This window comes from Hippoglossus hippoglossus, chromosome 9 (assembly GCF_009819705.1).
Source record: "Hippoglossus hippoglossus isolate fHipHip1 chromosome 9, fHipHip1.pri, whole genome shotgun sequence".
NCBI classification, from domain to species: Eukaryota; Metazoa; Chordata; class Actinopteri; order Pleuronectiformes; family Pleuronectidae; genus Hippoglossus; species Hippoglossus hippoglossus.
Window position 1 is genome coordinate 5182381 of NC_047159.1, and position 12673 is coordinate 5195053.

General features: G+C 40.1%; 1 protein-coding gene across 19 annotated transcripts in view; it reads left to right on the plus strand.

Annotated features, from left to right (window-relative positions):
• si:dkey-21e5.1 (potassium channel subfamily T member 1) overlaps nt 1-8277 on the plus strand; it is a 64554-nt gene extending 56277 nt beyond the window's left edge. For 9 of the 19 annotated variants that reach the window (XM_034596281.1, XM_034596285.1, XM_034596284.1 and 6 more), the window contains 6 exons: nt 5-302; nt 1848-1910; nt 2153-2203; nt 5160-5171; nt 6518-6602; nt 7566-8277. In XM_034596281.1, coding sequence (XP_034452172.1) covers nt 5-302; nt 1848-1910; nt 2153-2203; nt 5160-5171; nt 6518-6602; nt 7566-7686 — 630 coding nt within the window. In that variant the 3' untranslated portion in view covers nt 7687-8277. The remainder of the gene's footprint in view (nt 1-4; nt 303-1847; nt 1911-2152; nt 2204-5159; nt 5172-6517; nt 6603-7565) is intronic. The other 10 variants (XM_034596290.1, XM_034596291.1, XM_034596292.1 and 7 more) reach the window with 4 other exon arrangements.
• The last annotated feature ends 4396 nt before the right edge of the window (nt 8278-12673 follow it).

Here is a 12673-nt window from a genome sequence, read left to right on the forward strand (position 1 = left end):
TCAGTCTCAGGTGTCCATCAACGTGGAGCATGGCGAGGAGCAACGAGAGCGCAGAGATGCCTGGAAGGAGAAGGTGGCCCACAGAAACTCCACTGCCAGCGACCAATCGGAGCACCCGCTGCTGAGGAAGAAGAGCATGCAGTGGGCGCGGCGTCTGAGCAGGAAGAGCGCCAAGCCGCCCAGTCGAACCGAGCGCATCTCGCAGCAGAGACTCAACCTGTACCGACGCTCTGAGCGGCAGGAGCTGTCCGAGCTGGTCAAGAATCGCATGAAGCACCTGGGCCTGCCCACTGTCGGATACGGTCAGTGCATGTTTGGAGAAGCGATAAACTGATGAATTAAAGCTAATTTGTAGTATTTAAAATATTTTACGAACAAATAACAAGATTAAATACCTAGTTGGGTAATAATTAACAATAATAATGTAATTTTGTATATTCCTCTATTTTAATTTGATTCATAATTAATCATAATATGCCTGCAAATGAATAATAATGTAAATTAAAATGTGTGTTGCAGATTGGAGTGTGAACATTTCATTAAGGTCACATCAGCTCTGGTGGAAGAAATAATATCATTGTTTGAGTTAAACGTCAGTGGTTGATGACAAAGAATCTAGATAAATATATTCATACTCATGATCATAGATGAGGAAAGTCAGCAGACTAGTTGCCAATGGTTAGATTGAACTTTATACATTTAACTTTACTTTATAACTTATTGTGACTCGGTTGTTTTGTCTTTTAGCAGCAAGATAGCAACATCTCCGGGTTTGTTTAGTGTTATATGAATGCACATTTAATAATAGCATATATATACATTATATAATATCTATTTCAATTTGAACAAAGAAGGATAAATTAAAAGGCAAGAAAACCAAAGATTTCTTAGGAATTAACAGAATAGATGATGAATATTATCCAGGTTAGCTTTAACTAGGTTGAAATAAGGAAAGTAAAAAGGCTCGAAACTACTATATATAAACTATATTTGCTCCAAAATAAACAAACTTCAGAGTTTAGCTGATTCTTTGGCTCCACCCACTGAGTCTTCTCTCAGCCAATTAGATTATTTCTGCCACAAGATCAGCGCTGTGTTCGAGAAACGTACTTTAAAAACTCCAATCTGTGTTCCAGTCATTTTATCTCATCTCATCTGCAGTATAAGGATTCGGTGCTGCGGGTCTTAACTGATCATGAACATCTCACTTCATTATCGTGAACCATCAGAAATCACATCTAACTCCTCCATGTTCCATACGCCCTAAACACCACCACATGGTCACGAGCACACCAACAACACGTGAACACGACATGCATGAAGATGCAGGAGCACTAAACCTTTTCTCAATTGCATTTTTATCACAGACTGCAATTGCCTGCATTCTCAGCTGCCCACTTCTCCACCTTTTGGTTCTTCTTCTTCTTCATTTTTCTCTCCTCCCAGCTTCATGCTTTCAAAAAAAGAAAAGGCAGAATCATGCTCCAGATGTGTTGCACTTGCCAAACATTATGTAACGTGTCAATTAAATACGTTTCAGGAAGAACCTCAAAAGATCAAGATCTTCTTAACGACCATGAATGTCAGTGAGGATTATTGCAACGTGTGCTAGATGAATAATTTGGAAGTGATTCTGTGCACACACACTCTAACGCATGGCTTCTTTGCATCGCTATCACCCCCTCCACGAGTTCTTTTAGTTGTGAAACTGCAAAATGCATTCGCTGCCTGCCTGATCTTTTATTTTGTTCTTTTTCTTGTTGTCCCTCCCCTTCCTCTGTTCCTCTCCCTCCTCTCTCTCTCTCCCTCTCTCTGACTCTTCTCTCTTCCCTCCTTTCGGCTTGTAGAGGATGTTTCTAATCTCACTGCGAGCGATGTCATGAATCGAGTAAATCTAGGATATTTGCAAGGTAATTTCTGTGCTGTTTATAACTCTTATCTACAACATGTGTGGTGGTTCCCGTCCTGTGGAGAAAGAAGTTCTTTCTTTCACCAGCATCCATTAAAGACTAGTGCACGGAATTTATCCACAGAATTAGAAAATGCTGAAGATGTTTGTCTTCTTCTCACTTTTCCTTGTCTTGTTATAGATACTAAACATTTAATTATAAATGAACCAATCGGGACATTAACAGTGAATGCCGTTGCTTAGAGTTGCAGGACATTTCAGAGCACCCGTATACAGAGGGGACCAGGCCGCCAGGTTAGCTCGTTGATCACAGTTCTGCAACTTTTACTGCATGAGTGTGTGTGTGTGTGTGTGCGCGGTATGAGTGTGTGTCTGCGTGTGTGTCTGCGTGTGTGTGCGTTTGTGTGTGTGTGTGTGTCCTGCCAGAGTTAGCGGTAGCTCAGCAGCCAATCTATCTCGCTCTACTATCTGTCTCTCTATCTGGTCTTCTCTCTGCATTGTGTTCCTGTGAGGTGACGTCCCAAATGGCAAAAAGAGAACGGCAGGGCAAAGAGTATGGCTTACAGAGTGGAGCGGAACACATTATGTCTGTGGATGGAAGGTGACATGTGTAAATATATAGAATTATGTGAATCAGGTAGAAGATAAAGAACTGAGGAGGAGGAGAGGAGTGTTCTTCACCTTCGTTAGTTTGTTATATCCCAACGTTTCATCATTTTATACGATGGCCACTTAGACACATCAATAATAAAAGCAGGGTTTCAGTTGTCAGGTTTATTTCTTAAAGTTTGGTTTGTTTTGCTCGTTACGCTAAAAGATAAATGTTAATATGCTGGATGGCAGTTTAACATAGTGTGCAGTAAAAGATAAAGTATGTGAACCCTTTGGAATTAACGATGATAACACGATCATAGGCTGTATAGAAATGGACAACATGAGCAGTAGTTCCTGTCAAACTGATATTCATGTTCAAAGTTTGTTTTTAAGTAGTTATTTGATGCTATAAAAAATACAGTGCATGTATCGACGGAACCTTGATTTCTCGTCCATCTTCATATACAGTCTTTGGTCTGGATTTAAAAAGTAAAGCCTCTTCCGGCGGCTGCAGATCAGATCTCCACAATGTTCAGGATGGAAAAATTCGGACTGTTCCTCCCACACAACTGCTTCAGCTCAGACATATTTTTAGGATGTCTGAGATGAGTATCTCTGCTAGGGGACCTGCGGTGCTCATTTCCAGCTCTTTATTTTTATTCTCGGACTCCACTCGAGTCTCTTTGCATGATTCACAGTTCAAAAAGTCCTTCTTTATCTCAGAATGCCTGTCGTTCAGTTGAGCCTCTGACTGAAACAGACAATATTAGCTCAGGCCTCCTTCAAAACTGTCTTTTGATTGGCCGGACGTCCAGAAGCCTCCGGTTGTTCTGCTGTCGCCAAACAACTGTACAGTTCATTGAGAATGGTGGAGTACATTCAATACCTGTAGTGTTATATAAGTAGACTGTTTTGGGAGAATAAGCTGCGCTCGTGTGGAGCTGTGTCAAAACCACCAGTACGTTTACCTCATTGTTTTCTACATATATATAGATAACAGGAAATAAGGAGTCTGCTTCAACGTCTGGGCTCTGGTGGAATTTCTTTTTTCGTTTGAAATCAATCCGTCTTAGATTTACTTTGATAATTCAGCTCATTGCTTCATCCAACCTCTGGTGGGCAGTCCTGCTGACATCATGGTGTTTGGCACCTTGATAAACCTAAGAATTCGTTTAACCTTGATGAAAGCGAGCTGACGGGGCCCAGAGGCACAAAGCCTCTAATCTCCTTTCATTGATCGGACTCATGGCTCCGGACTGGAATTGGCTTTTGTAGATTTGTCCTGTCTACACTGATAAAAAGTGTAAAAATAGATTGTGATTCTTTCTTCTCAGTTATAACTTAGATGAAGATCTTAATATATTTTAGGTAAAGTTGTAAATCAAAGCAGATAATTCCAAGGTGTTCACTTACTTTAAGCCGATACACTCAAGGATGATGTTTATCTTGTCAGTAAGTAATAGGACAGGAAAACGTGTTGTGGCTTTGTCCTCCAGCACATTGCAAAAACTAAACCGCAAATATAGATTATTACAACAACAAAATCTCTAAGTACAAATACCCCATCCACATGAGTCACATGCAACACACTCAGAAATCAACAGTAAATTTAATCGCAAAAAGTAGCTGTTAAAGAAAACCTGCCCGAACTTAAGAAACATAAGAAAAGACAAAGAAAAAAGCATCATAACAATCCATCAAGTTTAATATAATATTTAAATGAACCTGACAGGCACAGATGAGAACAAGGAATTAAACTGATCCATGTTCTCTCACAAGAGTGTTTTCATCCACATTAGTCACTTTAGATGTTGTTACTCTTTTATATCTAATCTTTAAATATTAGATGATGGAAGTAATTTGATTCATCAAATATACTTTATATTTGGCTGTAATTATTTCGCAGTAAAGAACCAGACACAGGCCTGAACTGCAGCCATCTTATCTCTTATTTAGTTTTTGCATGGAGGTAAAAAACATGTGATGAATCTACCTTCTCTGTATGTTTAAGATCAGGAGTCTGCTGCAGTCGCTGTGCACAACAATCACTTATAAATTCATGACCATCGTTTGATTGTGTTTATCTAATGTCCTGGCTATCAGAGCATGGACTGATGTAGGTTTTGTGAGGTTTCTTTTCTTCCTCTAACTGCACCAAACTTCTAGCCACTAATTCAGAGTATTTCCTGTGGCCATGGTATAATCAATATTTAATGCAGAGTAGTCAAGTGTGGATTAGCAAAGAAAGTTCCAGGTGAAGTCCCACCGGCAGGTTGACCTCTTCCACTCTCACACTCCCAATGTGTTCCGCTTCACTCTGCGTCTGGTTTGAGTCGCGCTGCCTTTGGTCCAGTCTGACGGATGCTGGAGCATGTCCTCTGTGTCTGTGGGTGTGTCACCCGGGGGGGGGCGGGTTGTGTGGGGTGGGCCGAGTGTCGTCCGTTGGCATGGCAGCCTGCCGCCTGTTGGTGGAATGCGATGGACGTCGATATGTTGCGTAGCCGCGGACGCTGTCTGCATGCTGGCTCCGTCCCGAAGCTGCGCATGGGCTCCTGTTTGAGTCAGCAGGCAGCATGGGCCTCCCCTTCCTCCACAGAGTGCCCTGTCAGTAACGGTTAGCCCTTCTCTCTCCTCCACCCCGCCTGGCTTTATAAAGGGCCACACGCAGGTGGGTTGTCATGGAGACACACGTGCCCTCCTCTCCCTTCCTCTGTCCATCACGCAACACAAGTAGGAGCCGCTGCCAGAGAGCAATCATTCATATCTACAGACACAAATAACACACACACACACACACACACACACACACACACACACACACACACACACACACACACACACACACACACAGTAATATGACTCATCTGAAGAATCGATGATAAAGGTTTCCTCTTATTGTATAAACTATAAAAATAGTGCAAAATCGTTTCCATGGTTGGTTTAGTTACATAAAAGTTAAATAAAAGAAAGTTACAACTTTTAGTATTTAAGGTTTAATACATTTTTAACACAAAAACACTTTACATTAATCTGTATATTATGTTTTGTGAATAGGGAAATCAATTTATTTCACTCTACTTAAAAAAGAAAGATTATTTCATTACATTTTACAAATAAAAAACTCTTTAAATCTAAATAAACATCCGTTCAATTGTTAGTATTTATTTGTTTAATACCAAAATAGAAGAAAAGTTAAATAGCTTGTTTATTGTGTCCTGTTGGTTTTTCAGCTCTGTGGATTTGTAGTTTTAAGGTTATAGGTTTTCTGCATATTCAGTTTATCAGTGACAGTTGTTCTTATAAACTACAACCTGCCACATACTGAACATTAGTAAAGAACAAACCACTTCTACGTCTAAATTAAAGCTACACACACAATGCTGTGGTGTGGAAAATATACAGGTACCAACAGAGAGTGCTGTTTGTACAACAGGGTTTTTCCGCAGGGTCTTAAAAAAAAAGTTAATATTCATTTAAAGCTACTTCCGTCAAACTTTAGTTTGCTTTTGTTTTCTGAGACAATGAATCTCAGTTCACTCTGCTTGGCTGTAGATATGATGATAGATATCATCTGTCAGCGCCTGTAGTTTGACAGATCATTTTTCACTCGGCTACTTATCTCCATTTGTCTTTCTCGGATGTTTAAACTCTCAAATATCAACATCAGTCAAAGTATAAAAATGCAAAATGTTAGTCGTGAATTTAGCTGCTTATTTTCCCTCTAGAAACTGTATTGTCAATTTGAATTAACAGTTTACTGCTTTTTAAAGCTCTGAAATAGTTGTAACAAACGCATCTTTTCTAATTTACAGTGAGTCGAGGAAAAGAACATCCTCCAAACTCTTTGTCTCTAAATTTGCTCCCACTCCGTCTCAAACTGTCGGTGGGCTTCTTGGCCTCTGTCCTCAGTGGAAGGTTGAAGGAGGGCTGGAGGGCTCATTTCCTGGCTGATGTAGTGTAACATGAGGAGGGCGGGGGAGCGGCTCTGAAGGATCTTTTGTGTCTCTTTTACAGACGAGATGAACGACCACCAGAACACGCTGTCGTACGTCCTCATCAATCCTCCTCCTGACACCATACTGGAGCTCAACGACATCGTGTAAGACTCACAGCTCGTGTTTCACCGCTCTCTCTGTTCGCCTTCATTCATCCAGTCGACTTCACTTTTGGAAGATGAAGATGAACGTAGAAATTCGAAGGTTTGAACCTGAAGAGAGACCAACATCAGAGGAAACTACAACCAGAGAAAATCAATAATTAATCAATGATTGATGTTGCCAGGAAAAACATGCAACTTTTTAATAGTTTAAGATTAAATTAGACAAAAGTTTATTATGTGAATGAGCTGACAAGAGTAAGTCTAATGTTTAAAGTTTGGGTGTAAACCACAATTTGGTGAGTATTCATATCTCTCATGTATATCTGCTTAAATATCTGTCACTTAAAGAATCCCAAAACATTCAAATGTGTAGTTTGCACATGTCTGGTGTGATGTTCAGGTGTTTAATACAAAAAGTTATTGTGCTTCTTGCGACTTTAAGCATTTGGTTGCATTTCAGTATTTAATTGTGTTTCTAGTATTTGCAGCACGGTTGTGTTTTGTGTGTTCTTACCATCACCAAGTCTTTTTATTGTTTGCTTTAGTTTTTGCCTATTTGAGTGGTTTTCAACTCTCAGGACCAACATAACTTGGAGTTTGAATCGCAGCAACGAGTCCACAGGGGACAATAAATACTAATGAAACCTAATTCCTATAGCACTGATCTGAACAAGGTAACAAAGTGCTCTACAAAATACTTTGGAACAAAACAAAACTTAGAAACCTGAGGCAAAAACAAACCACATCCGTTAAAACTGTAAATGTGGTCACGTTAATTGTCTCGTCTCTATCGCAGACAGCTTCTCACTTCGCCCTCGGTCGGACTTTCCTGCTGCCGCTGTGATCTCTAACTTTTTGGTTTACTTTACAGCTCAAGTTTCATCCTACTGTGGAGTAAGTCTTCACCCTGGTGCACAGCTCCTGCTCCGTGCTGCCGGATAATGTTGTTTTTTCTGTCTTCAGGTACATTATCCGGTCCGACCCGCTGGCTCACATGCCGGAGGACTCGCAGGTGGGGCAGGCTCGAGGCTCCAGGAATCAACAGGAGTTTGGCACCGAGACGAGAGATGAGACTCACCTCTGAAACCCCACCCAGCGCTCCACACTCTGACCCTTAACCCTCTCAGCTCCACCCGGGCCGGACGGAGCTCGTTTGTCTCACAAAGATGAAGGCTTGTCTCGGGCCAAGAACAAGCGTCCACAGCGAATGTGCATTAGGTGTCTCTCTCAGCCTCGGACCTGGAAGCAATGAATATTTGAAGAGACTGTGCTGAGAGACCTGCTGTTTCCCCACTGAGCTGCTACAGGAGGATGCATGAAGAGTGCCTCGTCATCGCCCCCGACTCCCCTCGCACGCCCACGGAACGAGCACACGTCGCCCTCGCCAAACAATCTGAGAAGCAGGCGCTGCTAACGACTCCCCAACCAGAACTCTGAGGGATGCGATCGATGTTGTGAAAGGTGTCAAAGTTTTGAGGGGGGGTTTTCCCCTCGTGCACACACCATCATTTAAAATCATCACTTCACTCATGCTTTTCTCAAGTGGGGGAGTTTCCCTCGTGTGCACATCCTCTACGCCTGTTGCTACCTAAACTCGCAAAAGAACCAAATCTCGGGGGATTCACACCCAGGGATTAAAGGTGTTTGTGCTACAACAGACTTCTGTCAGTTAGTTTCCTGAGCATTGAAGATAAATATAGGATTTTAAACTCTAAATGACAAAACCCTGTAATTAGTCGTTCGGGCGAAATACAGGTTTGTCGCTCAAGTTGTCTTACGTTGTGCTATACCCTTGTTATGTCCGTAGGTGGCGCTAATCAGCTGTGAATTTGTTAGCGACTGGGGTTAGCGGGTACCATTCTCGTAAAGCTAATTACTGGTGAGAAAGAAATGACACGCGACTTGCAGGTTAGTGATCAAGTAAAATCTTAACAAAACAAATTTACAAAAGAAACGCACAACTGTAAAATGTTTTTTTTTTTCGGCTAAATGTCGTCAAAAGGAAACGTGACAGTAAATCTGCTGTTTCATTTCTTTTTATTCCCTTTTGTTGGGGGGGGGCTTTAATCCCTGTCCACCCTCCTGCACAGCTTCAGTCAGGTTTTATAAAGAGAAACATCATCATTCATCCATTCACCATGAAATCAGAGCACATATGAACTTTCGTTTGGTTTTGATTCTCTTTATCTGACTTTCATTGTCGTTCTGAGCACAAACTTTTTTACGACACATAATCATCTATGAATATTTACACTTATATCAACCATATTACATCATCCTTTTCTCTGTTGTGTCTTTGGAAACTGAACTTTTTCTCGTTGTTGTTGTTGTTGAAAAGTGATTATTGTTAATTTATTCCACTATTTACGATTATTTTAATCATATCTGCTGTACTGTTTGTGCCATTTCCGTTCACTTGATTTCTTACATTTTTACATTATGTATTTAAAAGAAATTGCACATTGCCAGTATGTGCCACTCTGCATCTATGTGATGTCAGAGTTTATTTTGGAGCCTGACCGATACATGATACATGCGTCTGCAGGAGAGAAATCACAAGATATGTACCAGGTAATAATATATATATATATATATATATATATATATATATATATATATATATATATATATATATATATATATATATATATATATATATATAAGGCTTAAGGCTCTTATTTTGAAACGTGAGACAGGAAGGAATCTTGTTAAATCGTCACGTTCATCATCACTAGCATGATTGGCTGGAAAGACGTCACGTGAGAAGAGATTCGTAAACCACAGACGTGAACCATATTTTATTATCCAGATAACAACTCATAATACTGTCATCAAATGATCAAATTATCGTTCATCTTGTATTATTGATCGTACTGTCGGCAAAATGATCGTACAAATACGATCACTATCGTACATCTGGCAGCCGTGAGAGGAGTTACGAAATACGTCAACTGCAATGTGACATTTTCATCAATCAGGGAATATGTCGTCATCGATTAGTTTTAGCTAATATCAACATCAGTATCGGCCTGAAGAAAATCCAGTATCGGTCAGGTTCTAGTGTTTTGTTTATTTATTCATCTGAAGTCGATGGTACATATTAATTAGATCTTTCAGTTTCATAACTCTCATCATGTTGCAGCAGGAGCGGTAGCAGAACAGTTTTGCACAAATACAGACACCGGCACAGTTACGTCTATTTTTATCTTGTAATCGACTGTCAGGTCCAAAAGTCTGACACCACTTGACCCACTCTATTTCCAAAAATGTATTTGGAACGTGCTTGAGCTGAAAATGAAGTGCTCTCCTTTTCCAGATTGTACAGGTCACACTCCATGTGCAGTATTTATTTTCCTTTTGATCACGTATCAGCTGCAGGTTTAGTTTGATCACTGTAAATAGTAACTTTATATATTCATCGCATGTTCATCGTTTGTTGTTCTGTTTCCGTCTGTGATTCCGTGTGATAACAAGTGAAGGAGGACTTGAAGTATTTTTGCACTAAGCTCTGCGGGGAAGTCGAGAGCAAAAGAGCATGACCCTTTAATCTGAATCTGTACAACACCGCAGACAGTATTCAACAATTCCAGTGAAGCTAAGACGTTGCGACTTCTGTCGATTTGAATTATCTTGCAATTCTTTGCAAACTTACTCTGCTATGTGACATTTTTATTTTTTGTATGTCTAAGAAATATCGAGTGATGGTCACGGTGAAGTAATCTGGGATCGGCAAAAGCTTACTTAATGTTTTACGATGTATTTTGCGAAGGTTCCAGTTAAAGTGAACTCTTTGCTCGGTAGCCCCCCCTACAGGAGAGTCAGTTTACAGGGCAGGAGAGCCGAGGAGTGGAAGCGTGAGCGACCAGCGTTGGATACGACCGGCGTGCGAATCCCGTCATTTAGCGTCTTCCCGGGTCCTCACTCCACAAAGAAATCACTTCGGACCTCCTGCTGTCATACTCGCTAACAACCACAAGGGGCATGTAAACACTAAAAAGCATGTTTTGATATACGAGCTTGCCAAGAATTAAACATTTTGTACATTTAGCCGGAGATTTCACGTGATGTCCCGTCGCTAGAGAAACCCATAATCGAGTCAACTGCTTGCAAGTTGCAGCCATTATTTGATACTGTGTATTTATATGAATGGAACATGCATGTCGTCTCGGTGTTACCTCCAGTTTATGATTTTGAGTCATTGTCAAAAGAGGAGTTTGATCCATTTTGTACGATTTCTTATGAGAAGCGAGTTCACTTCTCCACGTATAAAACATGAACAAATAAATGCTGCATGCAGCCAGATCCAACCGATGAGAGCGTGTTTTTATTGAGTCTCATAATTCTGTTTTCTGCTTGTTTGGATTCATTCCTCTGCTCTGACTCGCTGGAGGAAGATTTAGGGTCTTGATTTGGGGTTCTTCCAAATCTTCTATTTGATTTTACTCCATTTCCTCTACCTTCTTGTCAGAATTAGAGGGATGCTCCAATTTGTTTCCAGTCTTCTTCACTTCACCAGGGAACTTCTCACTCTCATTTCCCTCCTTCATTTGACATCTTTCCTGCCACTGAATTGCAGTCGGCTTCCAACTGGTTTCTCTCTTCTTTCCGACGCACACACAGGACCACTGCAGAGGAGAGTTGTCAGAAAGGAAGTTGTTAAATTAACAGGAATTTGCAGAGAACCACACGCACCAGTTACTCCAGTATGTGAAGTGACAGACGTTTCTGTCTCTGTCTGTGTCTCCCTGTTGCTATGGGAATGACAGAGATGCTTGACAAATAGAAAAATCTCCTGTGAGGCCACACATTCGTCCAAATGTGATGTTTATATTAATATTTACAACTGAAACATTTAAATCTGTATCAAAACACAAAACACATTAATCATTGAAAATCCTGCAGACAGGTGCCTCAGTGCCTCATTTTTTACAGAGTCGTGACCCTGAGTTATAGTTCATAATTATCATGCAGCTGTGGCGCCATCTGTAGGTGAAATACTATAAACAATTTAGGATGACACTAAGTGCGTGTACCCGTCAGTTATTAGTAAAATTTATTAATACGATTACAGAAAAAACTGAAATAAATAAGGTAATTTTTTATTGGTGATTCTTCATGTCAAGTATGTCAGAACTACGACAGAAAAACTGAGCAGACATGTCATACATTTAAATTTAAGTGTGAGATATGATTCCCACAGTTTAAACCTTTTAAAAAATATATATTGTTACTTTAATTTTAATGCTTTTACCAGAAAAAAAACTCTTGAGAGGAAACTTATTTTAAAATATTTTTGTCAACTGCTTTGAAAATCACTTAGTTTTGTTTCACACTGATCATGATAATAAAAAAAACATAATGCTGCCTCAACAGTTATACTTCTATACAAACATATTTCCACACATCAGAAAAATCAAGTGACTCAGTGTAACATTTTCTATCTGATCAATAATTAATCAGATAGAATTAAAGGAAGGTTGTCCATGTCCAGCAGACACCTGTGTATCATACTGCCCCCTTCTGGGAGAAGCTTGGAGCAGGGCATTGCCACCAGACTTAATTAAGTGTGCCACTGTTCCTCCTGCTGCAGTTTGTCCTCTCTACGTTGTTGCCTTGGAAACCATTTGTAAGTAAGTATCATGTTTATCTCTTTTTGTAGAAGCAGAACAAAGTTGCTGAGCTTTTTGTTTTGTTTAGAAACACGTGTAAACCGAGTTAACCGCTAGCTAGCAGGCAGGTGGTGGTTAGCACGATGACTCAGCTTGTTCAGTATCTTCTGATTATGCCCATTATGATTATGACATTGTGCCTTTGCCTCATTGCAAGAACAGGAAACAAGTTATTTAATATATTTTTGGAGCATCTCACATTAAGTAAATGTTAATAATGTTGAATAACTCTAGATTCAGTGTAATGTGAATAAAGCTTTGTACCAGAAAATCCAGTGTTCAGCGCAAAATTCATATTTTCAAATCAGTTAGACAAACAAGCTCAAAACCAAGGTGAACAGACTCGACACCTTTCAAACAAATGATTTATCAAATGTGTAGAACCTCATTCATCTTCTATGG